Source organism: Hippichthys cyanospilos, chromosome 7 (assembly GCF_059441005.1).
Source record: "Hippichthys cyanospilos isolate Australia breed blue-spotted pipefish chromosome 7, RoL_Hcya_1.0, whole genome shotgun sequence".
Classification (NCBI taxonomy): Eukaryota; Metazoa; Chordata; class Actinopteri; order Syngnathiformes; family Syngnathidae; genus Hippichthys; species Hippichthys cyanospilos.
In genome coordinates, this window is record NC_142375.1 from 22,238,924 (window position 1) to 22,256,599 (window position 17,676).

General features: G+C 39.5%; 1 protein-coding gene and 1 long non-coding RNA gene across 3 annotated transcripts in view; one reads left to right on the forward strand and one right to left on the reverse strand.

Annotated features, from left to right (window-relative positions):
- The window catches only part of LOC148421610 (uncharacterized), a 70,284-nt gene that overhangs the window by 51,439 nt on the left and 1,169 nt on the right, over positions 1 to 17,676 (reverse strand). Inside the window, exon 2 of the long non-coding RNA XR_015866208.1 lies at positions 17,352 to 17,375. This is a non-coding gene — a long non-coding RNA (uncharacterized LOC148421610). The remainder of the gene's footprint in view (positions 1 to 17,351; positions 17,376 to 17,676) is intronic.
- ednraa (endothelin receptor type Aa) lies at positions 87 to 15,182 on the forward strand. Of its 2 annotated transcripts, none has more exons than XM_088420032.1 (8): positions 87 to 345; positions 1,521 to 1,986; positions 5,404 to 5,531; positions 9,503 to 9,701; positions 10,337 to 10,489; positions 11,692 to 11,825; positions 11,911 to 12,019; positions 13,221 to 15,182. In XM_088420032.1, exons 2-8 carry the CDS (start codon positions 1,564 to 1,566, stop codon positions 13,356 to 13,358), a joined length of 1,284 nt encoding a protein of 427 aa, XP_088276158.1. In that variant the 5' UTR covers positions 87 to 345; positions 1,521 to 1,563; the 3' UTR covers positions 13,359 to 15,182. The 2 variants fall into 2 exon arrangements, with proteins under 2 accessions (XP_088276158.1, XP_088276157.1); XM_088420031.1 differs by lacking the exon at positions 87 to 345 and adding an exon at positions 423 to 730.

A 17,676-nucleotide genomic window follows, 5' to 3' on the forward strand; every position in this document is an offset into this window, starting at 1 on the left:
GGGGGTGTTTCCAAAGGGGGGCCCGGTCTGTTACCAAAGGGAGGTGGAGATTTACTATCCCACCCAGTCAAAGTGTCTCACTGGTGCTCTGAAACACACACACACACACACACATATACACGCGCACGCAGGAGGACACACACTCCACAGGAAACCGTGAGCCATAATGCGACGGCACCTCGGAGCAGACGGCCGCCTTTGCTCAAACCAAGAGGGGATCCGGCTGCGGCTTTGATAGCGCGTTAATTACTCATGTGATGTGATACAGATGTCTGGGGGCTTCAGCTGAAAGTTTGCCTGACGCTTTCCGAGGGGGCCGGGCGCCAGACGATTTTATAAGGAGCGGTAGGTGAAAAAAATAAATAAAATGGATGTATTATTGATGCGCGGATCAGTTTGCGTGCTGTCACGGATCCCGGCGGGCGCGGCGCTGATGCTAAACTGTGATGCTACTTGAAGGGCTGGCTGCTAAATAGTTCTTTGTGTACTTGGTGACAGGCGGGACTTTGAAAGGGGAACGACTCGGGGGCGAAGGAGACGCGACATGATGCAAAGGGCTCCGGCAGTCGAGCTGACGCCTTTTGAAAACTTTACCTACTCTTTCACGCGACGAGCGATAGGACGCCGCCTTTTCCCCGTAGACGTTTCGCACTGATTTCAATGGAAACGGAGTCATCGGAAAAATGTCGTTTCGCTTCAAGCTCGAGTGCTTGTTTTGGATTTTTGACAGGTGATCGAGTCAAATAGTTGCGAATGAGCCAAATGGGGAAGAAAAAAATTCGACTTTACGTTTTCCAACCTGACATTTTCTCTTCCGATGTTTAACTTGAATAATTTGGTTTTTCAAGTACTTTTACATGCCAACAGCCCAAGATAAATACTCAAAGTGTGTATACATACATACACACACACACACACACATATACATATATATATATATATATATATATATATATATATATATATAAAGCAATGTTTCAGTCCAATTCTTCAGACCAATACCAGTTTGTTTGGGTACTCAACTCTAACATAAATGATAAAATAAGGTAAAAGGTCAAAAGGTAAGGTAAAAAATTGACATTAGGAACATTTTTCTTTTCTTCTACTTTGTAATTTCTTGCCCATGATCATAAAAATGTAACAAGGGAGCGGCTGGTACAGGTACTGGTGTGATACCTTGAAATAAAGTCTGGTGTTTTCCCTGAGACTGATATTTGGTGTGTGTGTGTGTGTGTATATATATTATATATATATATATGTGTGTGTGTGTGTGTGTAGACACTTTCAGTATTTATCTTGGGCTGTCGGCATTTGACAAGGGGTGTGTAGACTTTTAAAACACTCGGTATTTATTGATAATAATAATACCGATAACCTATGTGGTTTTAATGCTATCCGAACAGCGAGAGGAGGATCAAATCAGTGCGCCCTTTTACAAAAAACTGTTTGGGCGCCGAAAAGCATGCAAATGCACCATTAGAGAAAACAAATAACCTGGTCTCTTCCGTGTGTTGCTTTAGCGATAACCGGGGAGCTGAATCAAAGCGCGGACGGCGTTCCACAATGGGCGACGCGGCCTTGCGCACGCTGCTGCTAATGGCCTGTATGGCGGCCGGAGGAATGTGCCAGATAAACAGCGGCGGAGCCGAGGAGCGCGACCCCGGGCAGGGATATCTCCAGCAGTCCTCCACCTTGCGGCCCAGCCCGGGGCCGGAAGGGGGGGCGTGGTCCAACACCACGGTGCTGAGGAGGCCCGTGCCGCCGCCCATGTGCCTGGTGACCCCCTCCATCAACGGCTACTTCAAGTATATCAACACGCTGATCTCCGTCTTGGTGTTTGTGGTGGGCTTGGTGGGCAACGCCACCCTGCTGAGGATCATATACCAGCACAAGTGCATGAGGAACGGGCCCAACGCTCTCATTGCCAGCCTGGCCCTGGGGGACCTCATCTACATCGTCATCGACATTCCCATCAACGTGTACAAGGTAGAGATTACAATTGGCAAATCCCAAAAATGTATCGTGTGATATTGAGACAAAGCAGTTGAAAATGTTACAGCGTCTTTGGGCGCCGGGAACTATGTGGTAGTGAGTTGAAGAGTTTCGCCGAGACCAGCTGTGTCCAAACTTTTACCGTGAGGGCCGCAAATAGAAAAATAGAAAGATAAAAGGGCCATTTTTTAAAAAATTAAATCAAGCATGCAAATAAACTCTGTAAAGTAGCTATTAAAAAGAACATCAAAAGTTTCTGTCGCAAGTGAGGGAAATAAAGTTATTTTTTCACATTTCTAATAGTGTCTACCACCAATATATATAATTTTTTTAAATAACTCCGTTGGCCATGTGAAAATGTATTTTGAACATATGCAGCGGGCCTCAAAAATGTGGACGGCGGCCCAAAAATGGCCCTCAATCCATAGTTTGGACACCTCCTGATTGAGCCCAAAGTATGCTATCTAAAATCGTATCGTAAATCTTATTCGAGAATGCGTCACTTGCTCAACTGTACGGTTTTTAATAGAGCACAAAATCAAACGAAACGCGGATATGCTATTGAGGAGTAAACAACTGACAAACTCGTCCAAACGTACTTGCAAATACATTTCAACGTACTTGCAAGCTAAGTGCTAAAAACAAAGCAGTGGAAACCCGACTTGGTTGACTTTCTTTTTTTTTCGTCAGCCTTACTTCCAACGTCTCCTAAGTCAATTCTCGCCATGTTCCTGATGTCGGCACTCGACAACTTGAAGAAACGTTTTAATTGTTTGTATACAAACATTCAAGTCTCTGGTGTGCCTGCCCACCCATCAAGAGTGGAATAACACATAAGTACATTTTGCAAGCTGATTAAAAGAGACAGGAAGGCCGGAGGAGAGCGCAAATAGACGGGAAGGCGCAATCAGTCGGGGCGCCGTTATCTTCTCCCCGCCCCCTTCGTGCGGCCACATGGGTGATGAGAGGCGCTGGGATACGCTTGGCTAAAATAAACATGGGAATCTGGGCTCCGGCTGCACATGCGTGTTGCCTTCGGCTGACCTGGGACATTAGTCACTATCTTTATCTGGAGGCCTTATGAAAATAGCCAAGGAGATAAATCGCTTTTTTAACCCTGGTGGCATCGTGTTACAAATTACGGAAATTGCTTTGGGTTATTTTGTGAAATCATAAAAAAAAAATCAATGGGAAAAAAAACACTTGGGAGCTGAAATTTCCAACAGTTGATTAAAACACGTAAAGTTTCAAAAAGCAACGATTCGGACATTTCTATGTGATTGCAGCTGGACGTGCAAGATTTTGTGTACAAAAATAATCAATGTCCAAATTTTGGACCGTATAAAACCATTCTAATTACAATTTTTGAGACGCATTTTAAGAGGATTTATCACATTGATTTTCTTGTAATTTTTGCAAAATTCCATTGGACGACAGTCAAACTATATCAGCAAACAGACCATTCTTTTTTTTGACTTGTGTTTCAACTCAAGACAGTAGGTGGCGGTAAAGACCAGTGAATGTTAATGACAGCGCATGGCATTTTTTATTTTTTTTGTGGGTGTTACGTAATAAATTTAACAGATATATAACCTACATATCTGCTGTAATCCTACTTTTTACGGCTTACAGCAAGCAACACATATTGATAAATCTTATACGTCTTTGTTTATACTGTATGTATACAATACAGTATACGTCAAGATTATTTTGTTTACAATGAGATACGGTTGTTACTTTGAAAAGAAATATATGTCTTTACATAGTCAATTTAACACTAAAAGCCTTCAAAACAAGCAAATCAAATAAGCAATACGGATCTCCGAGGGGTTAACATTTTGGAAATGATAAACGTACAACAGCGTGTCAGAGTGACCTTTTTCATGTGGGGTGGAGAAAAAAAAAAAAGGGGAAGCTGACGATGCCCAAACAATGACGGCGGGACAATTTTAAAGCCCCTTCTACGTCCTCTTCCTCTGAGTTGTAACGACGGAGCCCAAAATAATCGAGGCTCTCGTAGAGTAAAAAGAGTGACGCGGGCGCCTTTCCTCTCGCCTGTGGGAAAACTTAAACAGCTGGCATAAACAATAGGATCATCCTGATCCTTCCCTTATCTTAGACTTAATGTATCTCGTATCCCCTTAACCCCTGAGTGTACGGGGATTTTTTACTAGCCTGGATTTATTATCACCCAATTTGGGCTGACTTTGAAAGGGTGATAACTTTGTCAAATACAAATGTATATTTACTTTCAACCCTCTCAAAATGTTCAGTGGCTCTAGCCATAATCATAAAAATATCATTTCTTTTTTTTTTTTAGGGGGCCACCTGTATGTACAAAAATTGTAAAAATGCAATAATAGCAAAAGTTACTACACTGTAAATGTATGTAGTTATGAAATTGAAATATTTATGTCATAAATAGACTACCGTGTTTTCCGCATTATAAGGCGCAGCTAAAAACCTTAATTTCTTTTTAAAAATTGATGGTGCGCCTTATAATCAGGTGCGCCTTGTATATGGATGAATATTGAGATTGGGATTCGTAGATGGGGAATAACTGATATTACCTGTTTCTTTTGTGTGTTTACAGTTGAACAAGGTTGCTAATATTGACTGAGTTAGTTTAGAGTTATTATTTGAGTTATGATTGTTATTACTTTGAGTATCACTGTATTGTGATTGAAAAGGTTTTAAAATATGTCATTAATTGAGTGTGCGCCTTATAATCCGGTGCACCTTATATATGGAAAAGGTTTTAAAATATGGTATTAATTGAGGGTGCGCCTTATAATCCGGTGCGCCTTATAGCGTGGAAAATACGGTGATATTACTTTTGAAGATTTTTGCATCATGGGAGTCCAGGCTAAGCCAATCAAAGGCTTGCAAATGTCATATGTTGGCCGCTAGCTCAAATATAAGCACAATAATAAGGAACGGAACTAATGTTCTCTGAATCGTTTATTGCTCCTATCGTACATTCCGTACGCATTATGTAATGGTTTTGGATTGGTTAATTGTTGCCAGCGTACGTAATTACGTAATATTCTCCGACGGGTTTAATCGCTGCCAGCGTACGTCCTGTGCCAGTCCGTCAAGAGGAGGAGCAGATAAACATTTTACAGATTTTGGTACTAAGTGTACTCACACGTTGCACCGGATTGTTGGGTGAACTTTAGATTTTGGAGGAAATTAAAGGCTTTTATTTGCGCTTTATGCTACGGAAAATACGATACTTAGTTGTCGCTTGTGTTGCTCACCAGCATGCATTCTTTTCAAAGCTAGCTTTTTGCGCCCCGAGTCAGAAACATATTCGCGGATCCCCAAAGTCCATTAGCGATTGCAAAGTTTATCCCGGAGTTCCGGGGATTTGCGAAACTCACAAATGCGATGTGATCTTTTCTATTGCAGCTACTTGCATCACGGTGGCCGTTTTACGACAACGACTTTGGCCTGTTCCTCTGCAAGCTGGTTCCCTTCCTGCAGAAAGCCTCCGTGGGCATCACCGTCCTGAACCTGTGCGCCCTCAGCGTCGACAGGTCAGAGTTGTAAAAACGCAAGGTTTAGGTAGTTTCAGGTACATAGTAGTTCATAGGTAGCCGCAGAAATTACCAACCCATCACGGCCTATTTTCAGAGTTTGGTCACGTGACATTCATAAGGTGAGTCGGAATTTGTCGACTGCCGGTAACAAAAGCAGATACGAAAAGGGTTAATGGTCTTCTGAATTTATTAATTGAATGGATCGAGCCACACAATGCATTCTGAAAGATTGACTTCCATTCTTCAGTTAGAATTAATGTGAATAATAGCTGTGTTGTAAATGTGGAAACACTGCCGTCCGATGGTCACAGTCATCACTACAGTGCTCAATTGTCTTATATTAGTCAAGGGTGTCAGCTCTTCTCTATAAAAAAAAAACATACTTATCCAGAATGTTATTATTTATTATCCTTATTACTATTTTGAAAAGTTTCCATAAAACTGAATGAGTTGACAGGCAAGTCAAAATCTTTTTCTTTACAATAATATCTTCTACGCAGAATTTCTAAACATGGTATCCTGATTAATATTGTGGAATATGAATTAATTATTTGGCCAATTAATCTATTTTTTTTTGCTATAAATCAGCCTAATAACTAAATTAATATTGTGGAATATGAATTAATTATTTGGCCAATTAATCAAAATTTTTTTGCTATAAATCAGCCTAATAACTAAATTAATATTGTGGAATATGAATTAATTATTTGGCCAATTAATCTATTTTTTTGCTATAAATCAGCCTAATAACTAAATTAATATTGTGGAATATGAATTAATTATTTGGACAATTAATCAAATTTTTTTTGCTATAAATCAGCCTAATAACTAAATTAATATTGTGGAATATGAATTAATTATTTGGCCAATTCATTATTTTTTTTCCTATAAATCAGCTTAAAAAAAATCAGTTGGGCTCTAGATAATAGTATTTTATAAAATCATCACCTTTAAGTTATCATGAAATTATGTTAAAATGACATGGACCAAATACATTATTTTACCACAATAAAAAGACCCGCAATAAATCATAAGACGCTTGTGCTCTGTTATGATTCCATGAGGTCCTCACGTTTTAGGAAGCGCGGACTAATTGCGCATTATCAGTGAGGGGATGATTAATGATTGTTTTGTTTTTGTTGGAAACTTCCATTACAGATTAATGGCTCGCTATTTTCGCAACATTAAGTACATGAAATATGCATCGCGGATGTAACGTATAGCGTCCAAAGCGGTCTTAAGAGCAAAGGCGGCGAGGTCAAATTCCCCTCTGCCTGCGGTCGTTAATAGGCGCTCTCCACCCCGTGGAAAAAATAATGACGAGTGCCGAGTGCGGCAGACACAACCGGCCAGATAAGAGGCTCTGGTTTAACGGCCTTCTATTATGGGAAACGGAGAGATGATGCGTTTGAGGGCTTGTTTTCACAAAAGCTGGTTCGATAAAAAAAAAAGATGGAGCGGGGTTAGTTTGAGGTCAATGCGAGCGTAAGTCCCCAGGAAATTAAAGATGGACTCTGTAATATAACGTGAAAATATGCACGCAGTGTACTTGGATATATTTTTCAAATATCTGCGCGAGAATGTATTTACTAACAACTTTTATTTAATATGCACAGTATATTTGTGCACTGATATTTGTACTTTGTATTTATTTTGCCAAGCTTTTTTCGTCTGTTACTTAGTAGAGAGGGAAAATGAAACATGGCCAAAATATAGCTGTGTGTGTGTGTGTGCGTGTGTGTGTTTCCTAGTACGAGGTAGGGTTGAGAAATAAATCGAATTAATTTGATTAATTCCTCATTTCAAAAAAACTGTGATGTACAATCTTTACAATTGCTCCTAACAAATTAACTGTAGCATTTAAAGGGATAGTACACTAATTTTGCCATTTTTAGCAGTTAAAAAAAGTGTTCAATTCAAATTTAAAAAATAAATGAAAATAAAATGGTTTATAATTAACCGTTTAAGTAACAGCCATTTTTAGCCACTCTTTTTACCTAACACTTACCTAACACTTGAGAATAAATATATAAAAAAGTAGTAACATTTTATAACTACATGATATATTGTTATTGATATTTGTTTTTGTTTTGCGATTAATATTTTTATATACATTTTATATATATTTATATATATATATAACATACACACATATTTATATTTCTATATTTTATAACTATGTGATATATTATTATTGATAATTGTTTTTGTTTTGCAATTAATATTTTTATATACATTATATACATGATTTATATATATATATATATATATATATATATATATATATATATATATATATATATATATGTCTCAATAATTCGCATTCATATCCAGTCGACAACAAGTAGAAAATGTAGTTTTAAAGATAGAAATTCAGTCATCAAATGACATCTAGACAAAATAATAACTACTGCTAAAAATGTCAAAATAAATGGACTTTCTCTTAAAATAAGTTGTGCATAAGCTATGAATGTTAAGTTTATCTGTTTTTTTTTTTTTAAAGGTTTGGAGTATGAGTTAAACCTAGTAGGAGTTAAATTAATAAAGGGGAAAATATTTGAGACGTTTTCTGTTTTTTTTTGTACTCACAGTTGTAAGTTATCAAAACAGGTAGTGCAAAAAACTGACAATATACAAATGCAGTACGTGTGGAATAAATACACTCTTACGCGTCTATTTTTCCAAACATACCGTACATATGTACCTCTATGTTTCTTTTGAAAAAAGGCAGATTCGTTTAGCGCGTCGTAAAATATACATGCCGCCATGTTGTCGAACAGAGAGATTCAAATGCGCCATGAAAAATATATTGTTTTGGCCATGAAATCTTGATGCTTGATTTTACTAAAACATTTTCGACAAGCGCTTTTCTATTAATGAAACAAACAAGCAAACAAGCCGACGGGCGGACCCCCCGTCTCCACCAAAGACGGAGGCCAGGGTCTGTTCGGCGGCGTCACGTAAATAAATATTAGATCGTTTAAATAAACAATTGATCGTCTCCCCGCATGGATTCTTGAAAGTTTGATGGGGCCGCGCTGACTCGACAGTTTATAGCGCTGCTGCTTAATGCGCTGCAGTTTACGCAGAGAGAGAGAAAAATTTGTTAGCGTCCTTGAGTTTCATGAGGGAGATGAAGAAGTTGTAATTTACTCCCGCCCAGGAATTGTAACTACTCATGCCGGGGGCCAATCACGTGTCTTGGAGGAGTGCCCTTAAATATCCATCCATCCGTTTTCTATAGCCCCACAGGGGTCGCAGGCTTACTGGCGCCTATCTCAGCTGGTTTCGGGCAGTAGGCGGCGGACACCCTGAACTGGCTGCCAGCCAATCGCAGGGCACACAGAGACAAACGACCAATCACGCGCCCAATCACACCTAAGGACAATTTAGTATGTCTCCGCAAAAAGGATATCAATTGTGCAGCCCTACCTGCCATGCTTGTTTTTGGACAATTTAGTATGTCCAATTCACCTGCCATGCATATTTTTAGGGAGTGGGAGGAAGCCGGAGTGCCCACAGATAACCCACGCAGGCTCGGGGAGAACATGCAAACTCCACACAGGAGTGAATTGAACCGGGACCTTTGAACTGTGAGGCGGACGTGCTATTCACAGCCGCGACCTCAAATATATAATGTATAAATACTTTTTACATTAAAAAAAAAGTCAGGTACCAACATGTGGGGTTGATGCTACCGTGCGGTTTTTCACTTATGGCGGTGGTGATTCCGGTCCCTTTTAACCGCAAAAAACGAGGGATCACTGGATACTTTACTGGACTTTGGAATTGTATTAATCTGTTTTACGATCATGGCTTGTGACGTTTTTACGAATGATTCCTATAGGTAAAAATTTACCGCGCAATTTCCTTCTTGCAATTAGCAATGAATGCAAAGACCGCATTTGGTCTGGGCTAAGGTGTGGACTGAGAACCCAATCAGCTCTCCATTTGTTCCCGTGTGACAGGTACAGAGCTGTCGCATCTTGGAGTCGAGTCCAAGGCGTCGGTATCCCCCTCTTTACCGTCGTGGAAATCCTTTCCATTTGGGTCCTGTCGATGGTGCTGGCCATCCCAGAAGCGGTGGGTTTCGACATGGTCAGCTTCAACTACCGGAACGAATCCCTGCGCACCTGCATGCTGATTCCCAAGTCAAACTTCATGCTGGTAGGTCGTCATCCCACTTTTATCAAAACGAACGTTTGGTTTTGACTCGGCGCGCAGATTTGCTTGGTCTTAAAAACGGTATCGGAAGACTTTCGTTTTGACTGGACAAAGAATTTTCAAAAGATAAGCGGCACACCTGCTTGCCTGGATTGACTGTAGATTGGGGGGGTTCTGCAGACTGCAGAGTTTCGGTTTTGAGGCCCAACCCCCACCCTACGGCCACAGTTGATTACAGGCCGAATACAATTACCAAGTCCTGAAATTCGAAGCCGCAAAACCTGAGGCCAAGTTCAGATTTAATCCATATGCGGCCTAATGGAGTAATCACTCTCAGACAGTAGAAAAAACATTTAAAAAATACCGTAATAATAATAATAAAATCAAAAGAAAAACCCTTACAGCAGATTCTGAGGCTGTAGACTGGTGCAACATGCAGTAGTGGGAAGTAAATTATTACAAACACGATTACTGTACATACGTGGACACCTTTGCATCTGTTCTTTATCTCCGTGTCTGTTCATTTGTCTGATTATTGACTTTTTCGTTTTACTCCTTACATTAATAAACAAAACGTAACTTCATATGCCTTACTCAGATTAAAAATAGTGGCCGTGTGTGCGACTGTTTCTTCCCAGTTCTACAAGGATGCGAAAGACTGGTGGCTGTTTGGTTTCTATTTCTGCGTACCGCTAACGTGCACGGCCATCTTCTACACCCTGATGACCTGCGAAATGCTCAACAACAGGAACGGCAGTCTGCGGATTGCCCTGAGCGAGCACCTCAAACAGGTTGGACAGACCTGAGACCCCACTTCCTGACTCCTTGCTACTTTTGCAAACCTCAGACTTCTTATCTACCATCTCAACCCGTCAACAAACCCTCACATACGCTTAGAAATAATTAGATAAAAAGGCTAAGGGTTTTCTAAAGCTATTATTAATTTTCAGTGCTTTATGGCTTCCAACCCTAGGCCCAGTGGTTCATTTTTTTCACACAAGGTAGAGATAAAAAAGCGCATAAGAAACAAAATGCAAGAATGTAAACGGCAATAAGGTGTTGCTGTAAAGTGACGACAGAGATAGTTCGGCAAAAGGACAGCTCGAGGAGTGTCTTGCGGAATAGCTAGCTCAGTAGTCAGCTAGCACAGTAGATTGCAAGATTGATCGCAAAACACATCTTAAAAAATGGCAAAATATCTAGCAATATAGTTAGCGTAGTAGATAGCAACTAGATAACAAGACACAAATGAATCTATGGCTTTCGAAATAGCTAGCATGGTAGTTAGCACAAAGGTTAGCACCATAGTTTGCATGGTGGACAGAGAGATAAACGAATAGAAAGATTTAGATTAGCAAGGTACCGAGCCAAAGTGTCGGAATCATACAGGAAGTACAGTCGTTAACGTGATAGTTTACCCTAAGCCATAGCTAGCATAGCGGCACAAAGGTTAGCACCATAGTTTGCATGGTGGACAGAGAGATAAACGAATAGAAAGATTTAGATAAGCAAGGTACCGAGCCCAAGTGTCGGAATCATAGGGGAAGTACAGTCGTTAACGTGATAGTTTACCCTAAGACATAGGTAGCATAGCGGCACAATCGTTAACATGACGAACAGACGGCAAAACACAAACAGTAGATACTCACTGCAGTAGCAAATTCATTAGCATTATAAACAGGGGATGGATGGCAAGAAATAAGACGTGGAATAGCTTGTTTGATAGCAATAGATATACATATAAGTAGCTATAGTTACAAAACAGATATTTGATGGGTGAATATATCCAAATTTCGCCAAAGAACTCAACAAAGTAAAGTGTTGTCAGTTTGGATGGGATCTTAAGAGAATCAAACCTTGGATTTTCTAAGCAACGGAGTGTTTCAACGCAGAACTTTTAATAGAGCCATTGCTCATCTGATACTAACTTCTGTGGCTTTGAGGCCACTTTGCTCTAATGGGAAAACGTTATATTTTTGCCCTCTAACTGCAGAGAAGAGAAGTGGCCAAGGCCGTCTTCTGCCTGGTTTTCATATTCGCCCTCTGCTGGTTCCCGCTTCACCTCAGCAGAATCTTAAAGAAGATGTTTTCCAACCCGAATGACGAGACGCGCTGCGAGCTGTACAAGTGAGTCAGAAGACTACCATGGACCGGAAGTCAAGGGATGAGATTTTATGTTACTCGACTGTATCGCTTTTTACTATATTTTCAGTTTCCTTTTGGTCATGGACTACCTAAGCATCAACCTCGCAACGATCAACTCCTGCATCAACCCCATCATCCTCTACTTTGTCAGCAAAAAGTTCAAAAATTGCTTTAAGGTAAAGTACTTCCGCTGATAGAACATTGATGGAAATTGGATGAAAGCTACCAGTTCAGTAAAATTCAATTTCGATTTAAGGCCCCATCGTTGGATGAACTCCGGCTAACTGGGGATGAAATGAATCTTTAAATAATTCCTTGGTTCAAAAAGCTAGCAAGCTAACCACAGCAGTAAGTGTTCATGCTACGCATGGCGTCGACATGTGATGAGAAGGCCTACATCAAAATAAATCTTTCTTTCTCAAATAACTTATAAACGTCGATTAGCTTTTATTTTGAAGCATATCTGCTGCCTTAACCCATCACCAACGTCAACAACACTACGTTGTCCTGAAATAAAGCTCAATTGCTAATTATGCTAATTAAGATAATGAAAAAAATTATTGAATTACTCTGAAATTGTACTTCTGCCTGTTGCCAGAAATTAGCGCTGGCGCCAAAATTAGCAGATAGCAGTGCTAGCAGTGACTTGATAATGATTTGATCTCGTGTGAGTGCAATTTCGTGTTTAATTCAAAGTTTAATTGGTTAGCCATGGGTCCCAAGATTGCTAGTGATGTTAAATGGAGAAGTAAGTAGATGATTCCTATGAAGATAATCAGGAAATACGAAGAAGGCATGCGCATCGTTACCCTCGCTAAGGAATATGGTTGTAACTAGCTTAGGTCACGTCCTTTATATATTTTTTTATTTATGACGTTATTTAATTATATACATGTATATTATGTACAAATAGTACTTGCTATACTATTTTGTCAATAATTTTTAATATGTGTATAAAATGTTAATGTTTCTACCTGGGTTTTTGCCCGCACGAGCTAATTAGCACAGCCCGCCATGCGACGATTTCGCCTTGCGATCCCAAGCCAGGAACGTTTAATGTCATATGGCGGGGGTCCACTGTACCGAAATATTCGATCTAAATATTTATCAACAAATGTCCAACGTTGGAGGGAAATGCGAGCCAAGCTAATGTAGTTTGACGCGGCTAATGACGTTCCATATGCGACACGTACGATGATTTATGAATTCACATTGTTTTCAAACCGCTGAGAACTGTCAAAGGGGGCGGGGGGGCCCGGCTTGAGACAAAACATGCCTTGAGGCGAGCCTAAGCCAGCCACAGAAAGACCTCTGCAAACCCCCCCCTCCATTTTTCTCAAACGATCTGTGTCCTCTCTCTCCACATGTCCCTCGCAGTCGTGTTTGTGTTGCTGGTGCTACTCGGACAGCCAGCTGAGCAGCATCGGAGCAATGAACGGCACCAGCGTCCAGTGCAAAAGCCCCGAGCCCAACAACCTGGTCACCGACCGCAGCCTGAGGAAAGACAGCGACTGAACACTTGGCACTCCGACACTATTGTAAACAGTTAGCCTTCCAAAATAAAACGCATTATTATGACAGATTTTCAGATATATACTCGGACTGCTGATACCGCCTTGCATGAACCTGGCAGAGGCAACTAGGAAAAACGGTTTCAAAGGAACGGACAAGTTGCCTTGGATGCATTTGAACTGCGAGTTAACGTCACGATTCCAGATAAAAGGGCGGGACGGTGACACGCGGTGGAAAAGAAGACAACCGGCTGTCAAAGGAAATGACAGGAGACGAGCACTCGCGTCCATCCCGGGAGTGGTAAAAACAGGAAAGCGTGTTCGTGACGATTAATTCTCCGTCGAAACACGCCCGCGGATGTACTCATTATTCATTTAGCCTCATTGTGTCATCAACTTTTGAGCGGTCGCTCAGCGTTGTGAATATTTCACAAGCGAATGGTCACAGTGCGTACATAGGAGAGACTTTCTCACAAAACACTGCGACGACGACGGTGTATTTACCATATTTATGCTCACGTATTTCACAAAACATGTCCACTTTTATAAAGTGCTTTACCGGTAGTAATCGTGAACGTTATTCAAGGACCATGAATACTGGACTGTTGTTGGAGTACTACGACGACTACAGTAGCCTGCAACTTGTGTTTGTTTAAATGTTTTAAATCAAAGTTCACAAGAACATTGTCAATTCGTTTCCTTGAAGCAAGAAGTCTTTAAGTATTTGGTGAAGATACAGTAAGCTAATATGCTAATATAAGCTAAGCTTTCAATCCTTTCAAAAATTAAATGAATTGAATTATAATAAAAATTGATGAGCTAGCCATTTATGCTAAATTAGCAGCAGCAAACTGAAAGCTAAAAGACTTTATTTCTTAGCTTATATTGCATAGCATCGAAATTCTCTAGCGAAAAACTGTCCTGCTTTAAACTTTTAACCCTTGTGGCATTATGTTACATAAGATGGAAATTCCTTTGATTTTTTTAATGATATCATAAAAGAATCAATGGTAAAAAAAAAAATAAAAAAAAACTAAGGAGCTAGAATTTCCAGCAGATATTAAAACATGTAAAATTTCAAAACGTAACGATTCTGACACTTCTATGTGATTGCGGCTGGACGTGCGAGATTTTGTGTACAAAAATATTCATTGTCCAAATTTTGGACCATATAAAACCATTATAATTACATTTGTTGTGATGCATTTTGATAGGATTTATGACACTAATTTTGCTGCGATATTTGCAACATTCCGTCGAGCGGCGGTCAAACTACGTCAGCAAACACAAAATTCTTTGTTGACTTGTGTTTCACCTCAAGACAGTAGATGGCGGTAGAGACCAAGCTCACAAGCTACGAAGACACACCATAGCATTTTTTAATTTTTTGAGGGTGTCAATAAATTGAACCTCCATACGTATGAATAGATCTGATGCCACTGATCAATTTGAGTGGTTGAAGGAAAGAAAAAATCCGAAATAACAAATTATTACGCCTTAAAAGCAAACAAAATTAGGAGAAAAAAAAGGTGAGAATTTTAGCTTGTCTAAACTTTTGAATGCATCTATCTGATTATTCAGTATTTCAAACCTGCACTTTTCGCTAAAGCCAAACTGAGTTCAGCTGTAAAGATTCTATTTTTTTTTTTCACACAAAACACCAACATGTATGTATTTTTGTAAGACTGTTTCAAGAGTGACGTGCGTATCTTAAGTTGGAGTGTTTTGCACACCATGTACAGAAGGACCATCCAAATATGTACAGATGTTATCATTGCTAAAGTTGTTAGCATCACTTCTTATCCCAATAAATGCAGGTCCAGCGCAAGTTTATTTTCCTAGCCCGTGCTAATATGGCCTCCCCGAGGGGAGTCAAAAAGAGGCCTCTCGTTTCCACAATCGGCATCTGTGAGAAAAAAAAAAAAAAAAAAAGACGTCTGGGAGTGATTGCGAGCCCACGGTGACCCGCCGTGACCGAGCCGGGCCCGAAGGCTTCCTGAGCTCCGTTCGTAGAGGATGTGGGAATTTGAGAAGCGTAACCCGATTGTCATATGTGTTGCCAAAAACAGGATCAATGGGGAGCTTGAGATTTTGGACTTTCTCAGCTCTACGTGGCAGGAACGCGCATGTTTTCTTTGCAAACATTACGTTTATGGACAGGATAAAATGTGAATTGCAACTGTGAGGAAAAAGTCGGGATTTAGTTGCAAATTTGAGGCAGCAAAAAGAAAAAAATAATGCGAATCCGCAATGTTAAGGTTTCATTTTGCAGAATATCGCAACTTTTTCAATATTCTGCGATCAAGTCAGGTATACATTTGTGATTTCAAAATTTGAGGTTGAGAGACATATATTTTTTCAAGTATCGGGTAGTTGTGCAGCCTGTCGATACAAGCCACAGATACTTAAACTAAAAGCGTCCTTATTTAACCATTTTCACAGAATAAAAGTTATCATTTAGACTACAATTATTCTGTTGACTGAATACATTTTCATGTAAAATTAATACATTTAAAAACATTTTGCCACTTTGTCAACAATAACAAACACGCGCAACTTGCGAACGTCACATGATCCACAGGTGAGCTGTGATTGGTTGTTAACCGAGCCTTGAAGAACATGTGATGTGATTTTCGAATGACAGCAAATGGAAAAACATGTCTGTATAGGTATTAATCATATATTATGAATTTTGGAATATTTTAAAAATAAAATAATAAAATTAATAATAAATATTATAATTAACGATAGACAAATTCAAAACTTTTTACTGCTGAAAATGTCCAAATAAGTGAAGGCAAGCTGCGCAACGCATTGTCCCAACGGGAGTGAAAGGCTCAAAACAAAAGAAAATCTGACTTGGTTCTCCTCTGCAGTAGATGGCGCTATAACTGCAGAAGTCAAACAACTCGGTAAAGCATCTTTTGCGTTCAATGAAATTTTATATATCAAAAGTGGTATCGCCTTAAAAAAAAGGGGTACAGAACATCCCCACGAAAATCAGATTTCTCCCCCCTTCAAAATGTTCAACTTAATTTAAGGATATTTTTTTGAAGATTTGTATCCATAACGACAAGGAGAAATAACTATCAAAGACTTGTGTACTCCTCAACTATTCCCCAACTGTAAGGCAGAAAAAAAAGAAAAAAAAAGCGGCGGACGCCACATCCACTCAGCCAAAACACCTTTCGGCTGTGATTAAACGCGACATATGTTTATCCACCCTAACCCTTGTGGTTTTACCCAAGCCGACCGTCCCTGGGAGGCATCCATTCGCTCGTGTGACTCGTGGCAAAGACTATGTCTTATTCATAATAAGCCAAAAGGAGAAACTCAAACATTCATGAACAATCTGTCTGGAAACAAGCGGTCGGGGGCAGGAGGGGGTGGAAAAGTTTTGCCTCATGTGAAGACAAACATAAGTGTATGCGGTAACAACCTTGAAAGTCGCGCAATTTGTAATCTGAAGTCATTTGAAGCCAACATTTTATTTTCTTTCAGTGCCAAGCGTTTTTTGAAAAGGAAACCTCTAGATGGGCTGTTTATTTCGGATTTTCAATCACCTTTCAAGGCCAACAGGATATTGTGTTCTACGTCTATGTAAATATGGCTGCTGCCACATGAAAGATTGACTTCCATTCTTCAGTTAGAATCGATGTAGGTAATGGCTGTGTTGTAAGTGTGGAAACACTGCCATCCGATGGTCATAGTTGTCACTACAATGCTCATTTAGCTTATATTAAGTATGTATTAGTCAAGGGTGTCAGCTCTCCCCTTTTATTATAGTTTTATTTAGTCATATGAATGACGTTAGTTAATAATGACTTAAATTCTGAAAAATTCTGATTTACCGATATTTGTATAAATGGATTGTGGACTTTATCATCATTAAATACTTTTATTAAAATTTAGATTTTTACTCTGACATTTTTCTTACAAATTCCAACATACGCAACCTGATGTATTTCGTTTAATAAGAAAGAAAAAAATCACTTACCAGATGGATGCCAGCATCTACCATCTGCAAGAATAGTGAGGAAATTAGAAGACCAGTAAACTTTTTTTTTTAACACTTGTATGACAGTAAAGTGCAGAAAGTTGAATTTGGCAAACCTCCAGTTTTATTTTACCGTATTTTGCTTTTTTTTAATCAAATTATTTCAATTACCATGTCACTGGGAGCAACAAAATGCAATTAATTGAGTATGTGTTTCCAAACTTTGGACCACTATTGTACATTTTTTTAAAAAAAATGTAATTTTTGCTTCATAGATTTCCTGGAAAAAAAGGTTTAGAAATAGAGTCAGTATTTTAATTTTAGT

Bases quoted from the DNA above. Each gene is read 5' to 3' on its own strand.
- ednraa (XM_088420031.1), top strand. From the start codon at position 684: ATGTCGTTTCGCTTCAAGCTCGAGTGCTTGTTTTGGATTTTTGACAG. The intron at 11,826-11,910 runs GTGAGTCAGAAG...CTATATTTTCAG, and splicing joins ACGCGCTGCGAGCTGTACAA to TTTCCTTTTGGTCATGGACT. The intron at 12,020-13,220 runs GTAAAGTACTTC...TGTCCCTCGCAG, and splicing joins AGTTCAAAAATTGCTTTAAG to TCGTGTTTGTGTTGCTGGTG.